This window comes from Peromyscus leucopus, chromosome 5 (genome assembly GCF_004664715.2).
Source record: "Peromyscus leucopus breed LL Stock chromosome 5, UCI_PerLeu_2.1, whole genome shotgun sequence".
Taxonomy (NCBI): Eukaryota; Metazoa; Chordata; class Mammalia; order Rodentia; family Cricetidae; genus Peromyscus; species Peromyscus leucopus.
The window spans coordinates 79827591-79841283 of NC_051067.1; the positions used below are offsets into that span (position 1 = coordinate 79827591).

The 13693-nt window shown below is 51.8% G+C and overlaps 1 protein-coding gene across 3 annotated transcripts; it reads right to left on the bottom strand.

The window, feature by feature from the left end:
• Nucleotides 1-348: 348 nt before the first annotated feature.
• Nucleotides 349-9491, bottom strand: Snx20 (sorting nexin 20). Of its 3 annotated transcripts, none has more exons than XM_037206074.1 (5): nt 9314-9491; nt 6662-6759; nt 5461-5602; nt 3801-3952; nt 349-2496 (listed from the first exon to the last, which is right to left on the bottom strand). In XM_037206074.1, the coding sequence occupies exons 3-5, from the start codon at nt 5588-5590 to the stop codon at nt 1828-1830; spliced, it is 951 nt and encodes a 316-aa protein (XP_037061969.1). In that variant the 5' UTR covers nt 5591-5602; nt 6662-6759; nt 9314-9491; the 3' UTR covers nt 349-1827. The 3 variants fall into 3 exon arrangements, with proteins under 3 accessions (XP_037061969.1, XP_037061970.1, XP_028747662.1); XM_037206075.1 differs by having other exon boundaries at nt 6629-6759; XM_028891829.2 differs by lacking the exon at nt 6662-6759 and having other exon boundaries at nt 9314-9490.
• Nucleotides 9492-13693: the final 4202 nt, after the last annotated feature.

Genomic DNA, 13693 nt, shown 5'->3' on the forward strand with positions numbered 1-13693 from the left:
ATATTTGGATAAAATAAATTCCCCTGCCACCACCCTGCCTTTATTTAGACATGTATCCCAGGATGGCCTGCAACTCAATGAACAGCCCAGACCATGGTGGAATTTACTATATATCCCTGGAGCACACAATCCTCCTGCCTCGGCCTCCTGAGTGCTGGGATTACAGGTGCGGGCCACCACTTCAGTTTCTACCTCTTAATATTTCACAATTAGAGTTCAAAGTAGGGACATTCAAACCAGTTCTTTGGTTACTCAGCTTTCTTCCTAGAGTTTCCTATTTAGCTCTCTCTATAGGGCACTGTTTTCTTTCTTGTATTTTATTCAGTACCTTTTACAAACAGACACAGCTTTTATTTTGCCAATGAATTCTTTAATTTCCCTTAAGACCAGCTTTTCAAGAAAAGTCCACTATTTCCCACATGCAGTGTCTTCGTGGAAAAACTGCTTGAGGGAAGGCTTCCTGTCGGCTTCCTTCTTGCCTCTAAAGACCTTCATGGGACCATTATGGTAGTTGCCACTAGAGGTCGCTGTTGAACAAGGTTTGGTGCAGTTTTGTGACTCCCTACCTTGGAAGACTTAACTCTTCCTACACCTGATAACAGCACAGGCCCAAGTGGTGTCTTGGTCTCCTGGTTCACTCACTCCAAATTCAGCAGGTAGTTAAATCTCCAAGCCAGACTGTACCATCAGCTCAGATCATTAGTCCAGATCCCCCATTCACCATGAGGTCCAAGGCTGTCTTCTCCTGACAGTAGTTTTCATCAGGTGCACCCCAGTCTATCAGAGAGGTTCTGTGGGCACTGACTCTCCAAAGGGGAGCTGTTAAGGATTCCTCTACTTCCCCAAAGCCCACCCCTTATCTCATGCCACTTCCTTCTCTCTATGTATAAGCCCCAGGGAAGCTGTTGAAGGTACAGCTGCCTTATGGGAGAAAATCCACCCCTGGGCAATGTGGCTGGACATCCCTACTGGCAACTTCATTTACAAATTCCACCAGTGCCAAAGTGCCTTGGGCTAATGCGGCTTTCTGGGATGATTTTTTCTCTCTCTTCCTTCCTTCTTCTTTCTCTTTCTTTTGCTTTTTAAGACTCCCCCCGCCCCCACTCCCGCCTAGGCTGGTCTTAAACTTGTGATTCTCCTGCCTCAGACTCCCTACTTGAACTACCACATCTGACTCCCTAACATCCTTTTGTCCTTCAAAGAATCATCAGGCTTCTGGTTTCACTGAGCGGGTGATACTAATGGGAGGAGCTAGGACTCTGGACTAATTAGGGAGGAAACTCTTGCAACTGATGCTGGGGTGATGGGAGAAAGGGAAGATCTGGGCAGCAGGAGGAAGCAGCTTTGAGGAAGTGCATTGCACGGTTGTGCATGATGAGGCTGCAAATTTCTCCCCTGGCTGCTTACAAAAACGGGCGCTTCTTTTTCTTTTATTGTAGTATTAGGGATCGAACCAAAGGCGTCTCACATGCTCGCCAAGCATTCTTCCATTGAACTACATCCTCAGACCTCTTTATTTCGAGACAGTCTCACCAAATTGCCTAGGCTGGCCTTGAACTCATTCTGTGTGGTAGGCAAGTCCTTCCCATTCCCAGATGGCAAGGTCCATAGTACTTGCAAAGGTTTGAAGCTAAGCTTGTACCCAAGGGGCACAAGACGGCTCTTCCAGGGGTCGCAGGAGTCCCTCAGCTTAGCAGACACAGCAAAGAGGGGCTTGTTCAAAGCTGCCCAGCAACACCCACTCGCGATGGCACCAAGCAGCCTGCCAGCGATGGTGATCCAGGTCTCCGTCCGCAGCCTGGATGCCAGGGCACCTGCCAGGCCGGCTCAGGACAGATACTCGCGCACCGTGAGCTCCTTCAGGGTGAAGCCCCTGTGCGTGGGCCTCCGGAGCTGGCTGTCATCCAGCCTGCCCTGCAGCGACGCGAAGTCCTTGCCCAGCGCGTAGGCCAGGCGCACCATGGCGTCCAGCAGCGGCGCGTAGTAGCGGTGGCTCTCGCGGGCCCACAGGCGTTGCAGCGCGCGCTCGCCCACCGCGAAGGCCTCGGCCGGCCGCTCCAGGTCGCGCAGGCACACGAGCGTGGCGCAGAGCGCGGGCACGGCGGCGGTCGGGCAGTGCGCCGTCAGCTTCTCCTGCAGCGGCACCACGCGGCCCAGCAGGTCGAGCGCGCGCGCGTACTGGCCGGCGCGCAGGCAGCCGAAGGCCTCGCGCAGCTCGGGCCGGGTGAGGAAGTCGGCGAACTCGCGGGAGCGGCGCACGGCTCGCACGGCGTAGAGCAGGCGCAGGTAGTCGCGGAGCTCCAGGCGGCGCTCGCAGATGGTCTCGGCAGACAGGTTCCCGGTCAGGCGCTTGCGCGGGAAGGCCACGTCCTCCAGCTCCGGCCCGAAGCGCTTCAGGAGGGCCTTCTGCAGCCTCTCGAAGTCCGAGTAGCGTCGTTCCACCACCGCCTTGTCGCTGTCGAAGCTCCCGGTCTGGACGATCACGACCTGATACATCTGCAGGCGGAACGGGGAGAAGCTAGCCTCAGGACACCCCGAATGCACGCCGTGTGTGTGTGTGTGTGTGTGTGTGTGTGTGTGTGTGTGTGTGTGTGTGTGTGTGTGTGTGTGTGTGTGTGTGTGTGTCTCAAAGGACAGCTTGTAGGGATTGGTTCTCACCTTCCACCATATGGGTTCTGGGTATGGAACCGAGGTGGTCAGCCTGGGAAGCAAGTGCTTCTACTGGCTGAGTCATCTGGTGGGCCCTCTGTCATTTTCGTGCATGCATATAACATACTTTGAGGATCCTCACACCCCCACCCTCACCCCCACCCCCACACCGTACACTTGGGCCTGATCCCGGTTGTACTAGCTAACAGTAAAGGTAGTTCCTGGCAAATGCTGGCCCTAGAATAACAGTGCTTAGAAGCAATCTTGGAAGAAAAGGAACTTGCTAGTGGAGCTGGGGTCTCTCTTATTATTATTTTTTTAATCATAAAAAAACAGGGCTCCGAGTTCCGGATTGGGAAGCGTGGGCTGGAACAGGGAGCGCTTGGTGGGACACCGGGACATTTATTTCAGGTATAACACATCTAGGCACGTTAGTCTTCGGTTGGTAATTTCACCTCTCGAGTTTCGGTTTCCCCATCCCTAACTCGACGACAGGATTAGTTCCTGTTTTCTACTGAGGATTAAGTGAGTGAGTGAGAACTCCCTGATGTGAGGGAGAGCTGAGCTCAGCATGCACCGGCAGCTACTGTAACTGTACTGGCCCCAGTGAGGAGGAGCGGTGGGGTACCCTGGTCCCAGTGGGGGTGGGAATGGTTGGGGTTGGTGTGACTCCTCTATCTTCCTAGAACAGGCTGATGCCCCCATCTCTCAAAGGTGGCAGCTCTCAGCAGGGCGCTTACCACAGCCACAGCAGCCGCCAGACTTCAACAGGAGTTCAGCTTGCTTTTGTGTTTACTTTTGTAACTGGTTTTTCTTAATGTCATGTGAAACTGATCTTTCACTGAAATGTAGTGGCTTTTTTTTTTTAAAGTAATTTGAATAAAAACCAAGGAAGTAGCTTGGGTGATATCCGCAGACTCGGTGGGGAAGGGGTGCAGATGACAGACACCTGGCATCATGGGATCAGGAACGTGACCCACACATCTCTCATCTTCCTGGGACCCTGCATGTGGTACCATGAAACCTCCATTTCTTGGAAGACCATGGGTTAGTGTGTTGTGTCCCGGGTGGAAAGCTGAGGCCCCCCTGGACCTTCCCAGGAGCACGCAGGAGGTGACGACGGGGCTCCATCCCGTCTAAGCTCTGCTCACCACAAACTTGGAGACTCTCCTCTCCTCAATTCGGGCTGAGGCGATCTCAAAGAGCAGCTTGACATGACGCCAGCGGCTCTTCTCCTTCTGCCAGTGTTCCTGTAGCTCCTTCGTGGTCATGCTGGAGTTGGAGGCGGGGCTGTCTTGGGTTTCTGGAAGGACAGTGCCTTTAAGGAGTCTGCAATAGGCAGTGCCCTCTAGGCAAGGGATGGGGTGGGGGCAGATGACTGGGTCTGCTTGGGATGGGCTATCAGAGTTCTGGAAGAGCATGTCCTTCCTCCCACCCTCACCGTTGGGGCGGCAGCCAGGCCCCTGTGAGTCTACCTAGTGTGTTCACCACAAATAATGCAGCACTTGACTGCTTCTTGGTATGAAGTGCGGTGTGGGAGTGTTGCATCACCCACTTCCGGCCTGCTGATGGACCATTTTGTAACCATGTGCTCCTGGCAAACAGGGACCCGTCCATGTTTGCTTCTGTACTCCCTACAACATTGGTTCCAGGTTTGGCCATGGAGCCATGGAGCCCCTTAGTGGAGGAAGCCCCGAGGAGGTCATGTTTCAGCCTTAACTATACTATACTATACTAACACTTTTGGGGTGCATCCGTCACCCTCTGCTTTTAAGTCAGCCCTCCTGTTTCCTTGCCGGGAAACCAAAAGTCTTCTGTATTTTTTGTTGTTGTTTTGTTTTGAGACAGGATTTCTTTGTATAGCTCTGACTGTCCTGCAACTCTGTAGCCCAGGCTGGCCTTGAACTCACAGAGACCCGCCTGCCTCTGCCTCCCAAGTGCTGGGATTAAAGGCATGAGCCACCACCACCCAGCTGTCAACAGTGTTTCTTAAGCCTCACTTGAGCCCCACACCTTTCTGAGAATCAGTGTAGTTTTCTCCAACACTATTGCATAAATAATTGTGCATTTATTGCAAGAGGCGAAGGTCTGGGAAATCCTTATCTTGTCCTACGTGACTCACATGTCGTCCCTCCACCCACCCCTTGATACTGGGGTAAGTGCCTCCCATTTTGTTACAGTAGCCTTTCTGAGGTACTTCTAATTATTTTCAATGTCACTCTGCTGAGCTTGAAGGCCAGGAGATTATCAGTTTTACTTTCTGTGCTGGGGGCATGCCCCAGGCTTCTGCAGATCCATCTTGAATGGGTGTAAAGAGAGATTACTCCAGGAGATGGCACTATTGCAGGTATTGTCAGTGCCAGGCTAGAACCCATTGGCAGCCATTGTTCTGGAATGTGCTATTGGCTTCTTAAGGGAGGTCCCTCGATTCAGGACCCTGGGGCTTTTCTAGGACCACAGCAACATGCTCAGATGTCTCTTCAGCATTTACAGAAAGGGATGCTGGACAATCTCTGGCTTCTTTGTCCCTTGATTGCACAACTTTGTTAAGTTCTTTACATCTACCCAGTCATGTGATCATTCACCTCCTACACCAGATGCTGCTCTTGTTTCCAATCTCTGATCTGCCTCCAAGGGTCATCTCCCACGTAAAGAGCCTGCACCAAATCCTTGTCTTGGGGCTGCTTAGGGGTGACCCCAGTTAAGACAGCTACCCAGCTACCTTGGTGCAGCCATGGAAGAGCTTTAAATGTCTTTGAACTAACTTCTACCTCCCTCCCCCCTCACTGAATCCTAAGTCCTCAAGTTTACCTAAGTGTTCTTCTGGTCCGGGACATGGGAGGTCTGGTCTGGAGGGCAATATTTCTTGCCTGGTCCTTGGTGTGCGTTGGTGTATGAGTCCTGTCCAGCCAGGGCTCCCAGGATGCTCCGAACTTGCCATGCTCCAAGGATGCTAGAGGTACAAGAGGGAATAGTGAGAGCCAACTCACACTGGGGCTCCTGCAGGGTCCTGGGGTGCTTGGGATTCTGGCTGTAATCTATGCTGGCAGCCGTGGAGGAATGATAGTAATCACCTTGCTTGGTTCTGCGCTGCCCACCCAGCCAGATCAAACCTAGCCTTCCCCTCTGATGGGCAGACAGACCCTGAGTTAGGGCTGTGATCCATGGAGTATACTGTTGCTCTGGATTTCACATGGAGTAGTGTCAAGTAACAGCAATAACTGGAAATTACCCGGGAGAACGATGCGGGCTAGTGCAGATAAATGTCCCACCACCCAGTTTTATATTACAATGCAGCCCCTGCCCTGTCTATCTACCTTTAAGCAAATATTTAATATGCCTAGTTCATCTCATTCTTCATACTTCCTTTGTTTTTTTCAAGACAGAGTTTCTCTGCAAAGCCCCGGCTGTCCTGGAACTCTCTCTGTAGTGCAGGCTGGCCTAGAACTCACAGAGATCCACCTGCCTCTGCCTCCTGAGTGCTGGGATTAAAGGCATGAGCCACCACCACCCGGCTCACCCTTCCTTTTTAATAGAGCACGCACAAAACTTTGCCAAATTACAGATAAGGAAACAGGTCTAGCCCTAGGTCTTGTGGTTGGTGAGTGTACAAAGGGGCAAGGTGGAACCTTCTCCAAGACAGACACTGTCTGTAAATTTGTCTTTGCATGTTCTCAATGCAACCACCCTCCTCTGCAGGCGCTGTTTATATTTTCACTTTGTGGTGAGGCGCTGAGGCGCAGGGCTGCCCGACAGCAAGGGCTGAGGTGTGGATTGGGACAAGCCCCAGTCGGCTGACAACAGAATCTTTGCTCTTACTGATGTGGACAGGAGGCAGACAGCAGGCTTCCATGTCCAGTCTGTGCACAGAAGGAAACGGATGACTCGGTAGCTGTCTCTATGCCTCAGTGTCTTATAAAACGGGTACACTATCAGAACCCTCCTTCACAGGCTGGGGTGAGGATTAAGTCAGGCCTACCCCTCAAGCTTGGATTCAGGGCCCTTCACACACCAGGGGCTGCAGAGTCCTTTCTGCTCCTAGGATCTGACGTGCATTAGGCGTTTGAGAAACAATAAGGAAACAGCTCCAGTGTACGCTTTTACAGATAGCTGCAAATGAGAAGAGATATAAACACATCCTTTCAGATGGACAAATGCCTGGGCACCCTCCTAGGCACAAGGGTTAGGTTTTCTTTTCATCACTGACGGAACCGCTAACACAAAAACAATGGAAGGAGAAAGGGATTATTGTGCCCAGTTTCAGGTTTCGGCTCATCATGGCAGGGAGGGCATGGGCAGAGTGCAGCAGCTCACCTCCGGGTGACCAGGAAGCAGAGAGGAGGGAGGAAGGGAGAGGAAGGGAAAGGGGGAGAGGCTATGGCTACATTAACAGAGGCCTTTCCCACCTTCTTGATTTTTCTGACGTGTGTGTGTGTGTGTGTGTGTGTGTGTGTGTGTGTGTGTGTGTGTGTGTGATTACGCATGCCCCACAGCTCATGAAGAGTCTGGAGGTCTTATGGCAGCTTGCAGGAGGAGGGCTCTCTCCTTCTACCGTATGAGTCATGGGGCTTGAACTCGCGTCATCAGGCTTAGTAGCAAACACCCTTACCTGCTAAGGCATCTCATTGAACCACACTTCCCTCTTTTCTTCCTAGCCTTTGGGATAGTGCTACCCACATTCAGGGTGGGTCTTCCCCTTTACTTAGTCATCTGTGGAAACACCCCACAGTCACATCCAGAGGTATGTTTCTCTTGGCTCCCAGGGTATTGTAAATCCAGTTAAATTGGCAAGATTAACCACCATGGTACAGGAACTCAAAGGGGGAGTAAGGATGTCATCACCTCCTCTCAGGACTTTTGGCCTGGCCTGGGGAGGCTAGTGGGCCTCGAGCCTATGTCTCAGGAGGCTGTTCTTGATATGACAGATAGAAGGACCCCTGAGCTGTTTTCTGAGTGACTTCTAAGCAGTAGTCCGATAAGTACCTTCAGGGACCCTCCATCGAGCCTCACATGTATGGATGGGTAAACTGAGGCACAGAGCTGGGGCCTGGCTGACCCAGTGCTGTAAATGCTTGGATACTCAACAGATCGTGTGCCTTGCCAACCTCTCAGCCCTGTGGAGGAGTCAGGAGACATGGCCTTCAGTCCGGCTGCGAACTTACGGCCCCTGGGAAAGTTATTTACTGTCTTCCGCTTTCCATTTCCCCCTTTGCCTCTGGGAAGGGTGGCTACGAGCCTTATTGCACTCATGTTGATGTGATGGGTCCCTCAAGTTCTGCTAAGCTAGTGGTTCTCAATCTCTGTAATGCTGTGACCCTTTAATACAGCTCCTCATGTTGCGGGGACCCCCAACCATAACATTATTTCATTGCTACTTTATAACTGTAATTGCGCTACTGTTATGAATCGTGAAGTAAACATCTGATGCAGACTATGTGACCCACAGGTTGAGAACCCCTGTGCTAAGTGCTAAAGCAAGATAGTAGGTGGTCCATATGCTGTCCATATGGAAGTTTTTGGAGACACTGCCACACTGTTTAGCCAAAGCCGCCTGGGACTCATAATCTTCCCGCCTCTGCCTCCAAGTGCTGGGATTACAGGTGTGTGTCACCACACCTGACTTCTCTAATGGGGACTTAGTGTCTTCTGTGGGCACTGTGCGCTCTTCCTCTATCATTTTGTCTGTGAAGCCAATGGTGGCATGTGGAACTGGCCTTAGTGGTCCAGGCCTTTCCAGATCTGCTTTCTTGATTTGGGCATCTGGTGCCAGGGCAGAAGCAGGGGATACCTCCCATGGGGCCTTGGGAGACCTCAGAAATGTGCCTCCCACCCCACCGCAGCTCCTGGGCATGACAACCATTCTTTCCATCTTCTGGGTGCCTTGCTCCCCACTTCTAGGGCTCCTGCCCTCTTCAGTCCTCCTCCTGGGTACACAGGGCCACTTGCAGAGCCTAGGCCACCTTTCCTGGGGGCTTGCGGAGGGGATGAGCATCTAGTAGAATGTAGAAAAAGCCTTACTCTTCCCCGGAAGACAGAAGAATTGAGAGGCCCCCATTCAAAAAGAAGACGGGAGGAAATGCCAAAGTGGCGATTGAGTTTCACTCTAAACCCCTTTCTTTCTTGGGCAGGTTTCCTAGGTCTTCACTGGAGTGCCATCTGAGGCATGCCCACCTGTCCTGCCAGGGGAGAGTGAGCAGCATGGGACCCCTGGTTCTTCCTTCTCAAGCCTGTTGCAGGAAGTGCTCTCAAACATGGGTGTGCACCAGAATCCCCGTTGGGATGGGGGAGAGGAAGTGCCGGGGGTGAGGGGGTTCTAACAAAAGCAGGCTGTCTACCTCCCAACACCCAGACAGCCTTGGGGTGGGCTCTGGATCCTGTGCTCTGTTTCGGGGTCATCAGTTCCACTCTCTGAGAAACACAAGTCTAGATCTGTTCCCAGGAACAGGAACGGTGCCTGGCATTTCCAAAGGAACCAGGACTAGAGGTGGAAGGGGGTATTCCCAGTTTGCCCCCAGTTTCTAAGGACTGCCCTACAGGTAGAGGCTCTTGCCAGCCTTGATCCTCCCTGCTCTGTCCCCAGCACGTTCCCAGAGGGTCTCTCAAAGAGCTCACTGAGGCTCAGTGGGCAGAAGCCAGCTGAGCGTGGGGCCAAAGAGTGACTGACCTGGGATCTTCAGGCTTTGTGGGTCCAGGGGTCCAGGAGAGTCACATGTCCCGCTCCGATCTCTGTTGTAAGGTCCAACAAGACGGGTGAGCGCCGTCGGCTGCTCTGCTGAGTTCTCTGTTTGAAAACAGGAAATAGGCTGAGTGATCTGCTTCAGAGGCCTCAGTTTATTGGCTGCTGAAAGATGTACACAGGAACAGCACAGAAAAATGTTTGCAGTGCATCAGACAGGCCACGTGGTACAAGGCCACCCACAGGAGGGCAGTTTGACCTCACTTCCTAGCGGCCCTCAGCAGCTCACTACTTACTAGATGCCTGAACAATCTCTGGCATTTGGAGAGTCGATCCCAAAGTCCTTTATTTTAGTCCTTTTCTGTGGCAATGCCAGAAGACCACAGACTGAAAAAATTCCACACAAAAAAGTGTAAAAAGCTAATAGGTCTGGATCTGGGACATCTAAGGGCACAGTGGCAGTGTCTGGTGAGGGCTCTCCTGCCACACGTGACATGACATGGCAGAAGGTGGACAGGAGATCTACCTATCTTATATACTCCAGTTCACAGTTACGGCATGAATCCCTTTATGAAGACTACCCTCATGAAGTCACCCCTCAGAAGGCGTCACCTCCATGGTGTTGGGGACCACAGTCTAACATAAGGATCTGGGGACACATCCTTTTAGTAGTTGTTGTCCTGGCTATGGGCTAGGCATCACGGGGACCTTCACGTTCTGTTGACAGATGGGCGAAGTGCGGTTTGGAACATTGAGTTGGTGGGATGCAGAGCCAGTGCCGGACATGGGAAGGCATAGGGTGACCTCCACGCTCCCACTTGGAGGTAAGCAATGCCCATGATTAGTGACAGAAAGTTCCAGGGAAGGCAGACCACAGTGCAGGGATGTCACTTATGGCCACCAGTGTGTGTGGTCTCAGGAGAAAGAGGCTGGAGAAGGACAAAAATTAGAACCTTTCTGCCTCTCCCGGAAAGGCCTTTCGTGTGTCCTTCTAGCCACACCCTTCTCTCCTGGGCACAAGTGGCTGTGCTCCTTCTGTCCCTCCTTCATGAACTTGACACCTAGGAATATATTTGTGACACCCAACTTCATTTTACTCACTTTTGAAGTTTCATGCATCAATCCATGTACACTACTTGAATTTTTTGGTGTCTCTTTCCGTCAGTATTCATGTGTGTAGGAGTTAATGGTGTGTGTGAGCATGTGTGTGCATGTACAGTGTGTTTGCTGCTGAGTTTCATATTTTCCTGTTGTCCCATTGTTACCTTATTTGAGCATGTCACTGCTCTCCCTTCCTGGAATTGTGATGTCCATCTGCACTGTTTCTAGAGTATCACCATAATTGCTGTGCTGGTTCAATTCTTAGGCATTTAACCACGTCCATGTGACTGTCCAAGGGGACTCCGTTGGGTCTTTGAGGAAGCAGGTCTCCAACTGGACCGGACTGGGCCAGGCCACTGCCTGGGGTGGCCATCTTGCACCTCCCCAGTTATTAATGAGCCAAGCCGTATCTTCTCTGTCCTTGACATGGTTAGTACTTCTTGTAGCCATACTACAGTGTGGGGAGTGGTGTCATCTCGTAGCTCACATTGTGACTCCCAAAGATGAATTATGGTGGACACCTTTCCATGGGCATCTTACCCACGTGTCTCCTCTCTGTTTGAGTCCATCGCTTGTCTTTTATTGAATTACTTTAATGGCTGTAGAGAGGCTGTACATGCTCCTTTGGGTACCTGGGCTTCTTAATTCCTCTCCCTCCTGAGGCTCACATTTGTACTTAATGGATCGTGTGATAAATAGGCATTGTCAACCATGCTCAACTAGATCAATCTTGCTCTTCACAGTCACAGAGGTTTCGCCCTTATTTGCATCTGCTTCAACCCATAGGCCCCCAGGAAGCTTAGGTTGAGTCAGGAGGTACTGATTATTAGATGGTATCACGCTGAGTGTGTGAGCGCTGGCAAGTGATGTCATGCTAAACTCTTCATCGTTTGCCTTTCTTCTCGGGGCTCTGTACCTCAGCTGTTTACCTATTGGTCCTGTTTATGGAAATGTCACCCGATCCCGTCTCCCCACACCGGCATCACTGTCCCACCAAGAGCACCCATATCCAGAAGAATTTGTTTCTGGCATGGGCTTGAGAGAACTACTGTGCGTGCTGTGTCTGCCAGTCCTGGCGGCCAGGGCCGTCACTCATTTGCTTCTGCCTCCCATTGCGGAGAGGCCGTGTGACTCCGCCCCTCCTCTTCCCGCCATGCAGCTGGCCAGTTTCTTGCCCAATCTCTGCCCAGACTTGAAATCTGTGAGAGGCCACAGCAGGCTCTGCGTCCTTCTCCACACCCTATGAGCTCATCACAGCAGTTAACGACCACAGGGGAACAGTGTGACAATCTCCGCTTCCTCTTTTGGGTCTGGGGCCCGTTTTTTTGGAAACCACCTGACACGGAGGTGTGCTCAGATTCCGTTGGAGGAACACAACTAGGTCAGTGTGACCAGAAGACTTTGTCACCCACCGGGGTTGGCTGTTCTCTGCCGACTAGAGCCTGATGGGGGGCAGGGGGAGGCAGGCGAGGGCTATGTCATGTCCACTTGAACTGCTATAACAGAGTGCCCTGTGCTATGTGGTTTAACCAACCATTGTTTGTGTCCTACAGTTCTGGGGCCTGGGAAGTTTAATATCCTGTGATGGCAGATTCGATGTTTGGTGAGAGGCCGTTTCCTGGTTTGTAGATGGCTATCTTTTTGTTGTGACCACCCTTGGTCAGCCGAGGGCTAGAGAGTCCTCAGGGGTCTCCTTTTTAAGGGACAGAGTCCCATAATGTCTTCATCCCATGACATGGTCGCCTCCCAAGATTCCACCTATTAGGGCCATCACATTAGGTGTTAGGATTTTAGTGCCAAAGTCTGAAACATATTTGGTCTCTAACAGAGAAGACCATGGTGGGCCAGGACAGAACAGGGGGCATCACTTGTGGCAATACAAGGCCAGGGGTAGGCGGTACCATGGAGTCAAGGAGGGGAGATTTGGGCAACTTAGAGTCAGGTACCCTTTCTGGGATCCAAAGTCAGACTGTCTCCTTCTCTGATCTATCAGTGATGTCCCACCACATTCAGAGCCAATCCAGACTCCATCCTCTCTCCTCCCCTTCCAACCTCACTGCCATGTTCCCAGCATTCCTTGCTGCCCTCAGCAGAGCCATGATGGAGCATGGTGGAGGTGCGAAGACTCGCCTGTCCAGGAGTTTCCTTTTTGGAAATACCCTTCTTTAGGTTCTTTCCATGTGGGCTTTTCCTTCCCTTGGCTTGCAGCTTGCCGTCTGTCTCCCTGTTGCCTTTACAGGCAGCCTGCTCTTAACCTCATGCCATCTACCACCGTTGGCATATCTGTTTACTTCTTGTCTCGAACACCACACCGGCAAGGAGCTAGGCCCAGGTTGGTGGTCTGTCCCCAGCACTCAGCACAGTGCCCACACTTACTGGTTGCTCAGTGGGTCACTGCTGTGTGACAGAGTACATGAGCAATCGGATGAAGGGTGAGGACATGCAGAAAAGGAATTGGGCTGTGGCTCCGGCTCAGGCCCTGACTCAGTGTGCACCTGGGCCAGCCACCGCTCCTGTCTGAATGGCAAGGGGATTAAACCAGTCCTTTTTATGTGCAAGCGCTCTGTGTCGAGTAAGAATTCAGCACCAGAAATTGCTGCTCACTCAGTCCCCAATGCCTCAAAAATAGAAGATGAATAAACAAATTGCTGCCTGCCACCACTCCAGATATCAAGCCTACTTGAGACTACAATACTGAAACTCTTTTCCGAGAAATTAAAAGGAGTTGATGATCCCTGGGGAGGATCTCTCCAGGTGTGCAAAGAAACCTGAGCTGGCCAGGTGTTTTGCAAGTGACCCCAAACACGGTGATGTCACTTCTCATCTTTTTGCAGCTGTGCATGCACGATGGACCTTTTAAAAAAAGATTTCAAAGGTTATTAATTCTGCAGGGCTTTTAAACTGGGGCCACAGACCAAGTGTGCTGCTGGCTGATTTTGTGGCTGCGTTAAGATGCAGTGGGAAGGACGAGGGCGCTGGCCTCCTTTCTGCACCACAGGCTTAAAGAGCCCGCCACTGTGCTGAGCCTCCTGGTCTCCGCTCACGCTCAGGACGGTCAGGCTTCTGATCTATGTCAGGAATTGCTATGAAGTGGAGACAACGAGCTTTTCTCATCAGGCCTGTTATGTGATGACGTCATGATGAGTGTTTGGGGCGGGCAGGAGTCGGGTGAGATCCAGGTGCTCTGCTGGTTTTCCAGGTCACACAGATACAGGGGCACCGCCTCCCACAGAGAGCTGTTCAAGGAAGAGGCTGAGGAACCGTTTT

Coding starts and splice junctions, on each gene's coding strand:
- Snx20 (XM_037206074.1), bottom strand. CDS start 5,590: ATGGCAAGTTCGGAGCATCCTGGGAGCCCTGGCTGGACAGGACTCATA. Junction 3,953..5,460: donor CGGACCAGAAGAACACTTAG/GTAAACTTGAGG, acceptor CTGTCCTTCCAG/AAACCCAAGACAGCCCCGCC. Junction 2,497..3,800: donor GGAGAGTCTCCAAGTTTGTG/GTGAGCAGAGCT, acceptor TTCCGCCTGCAG/ATGTATCAGGTCGTGATCGT.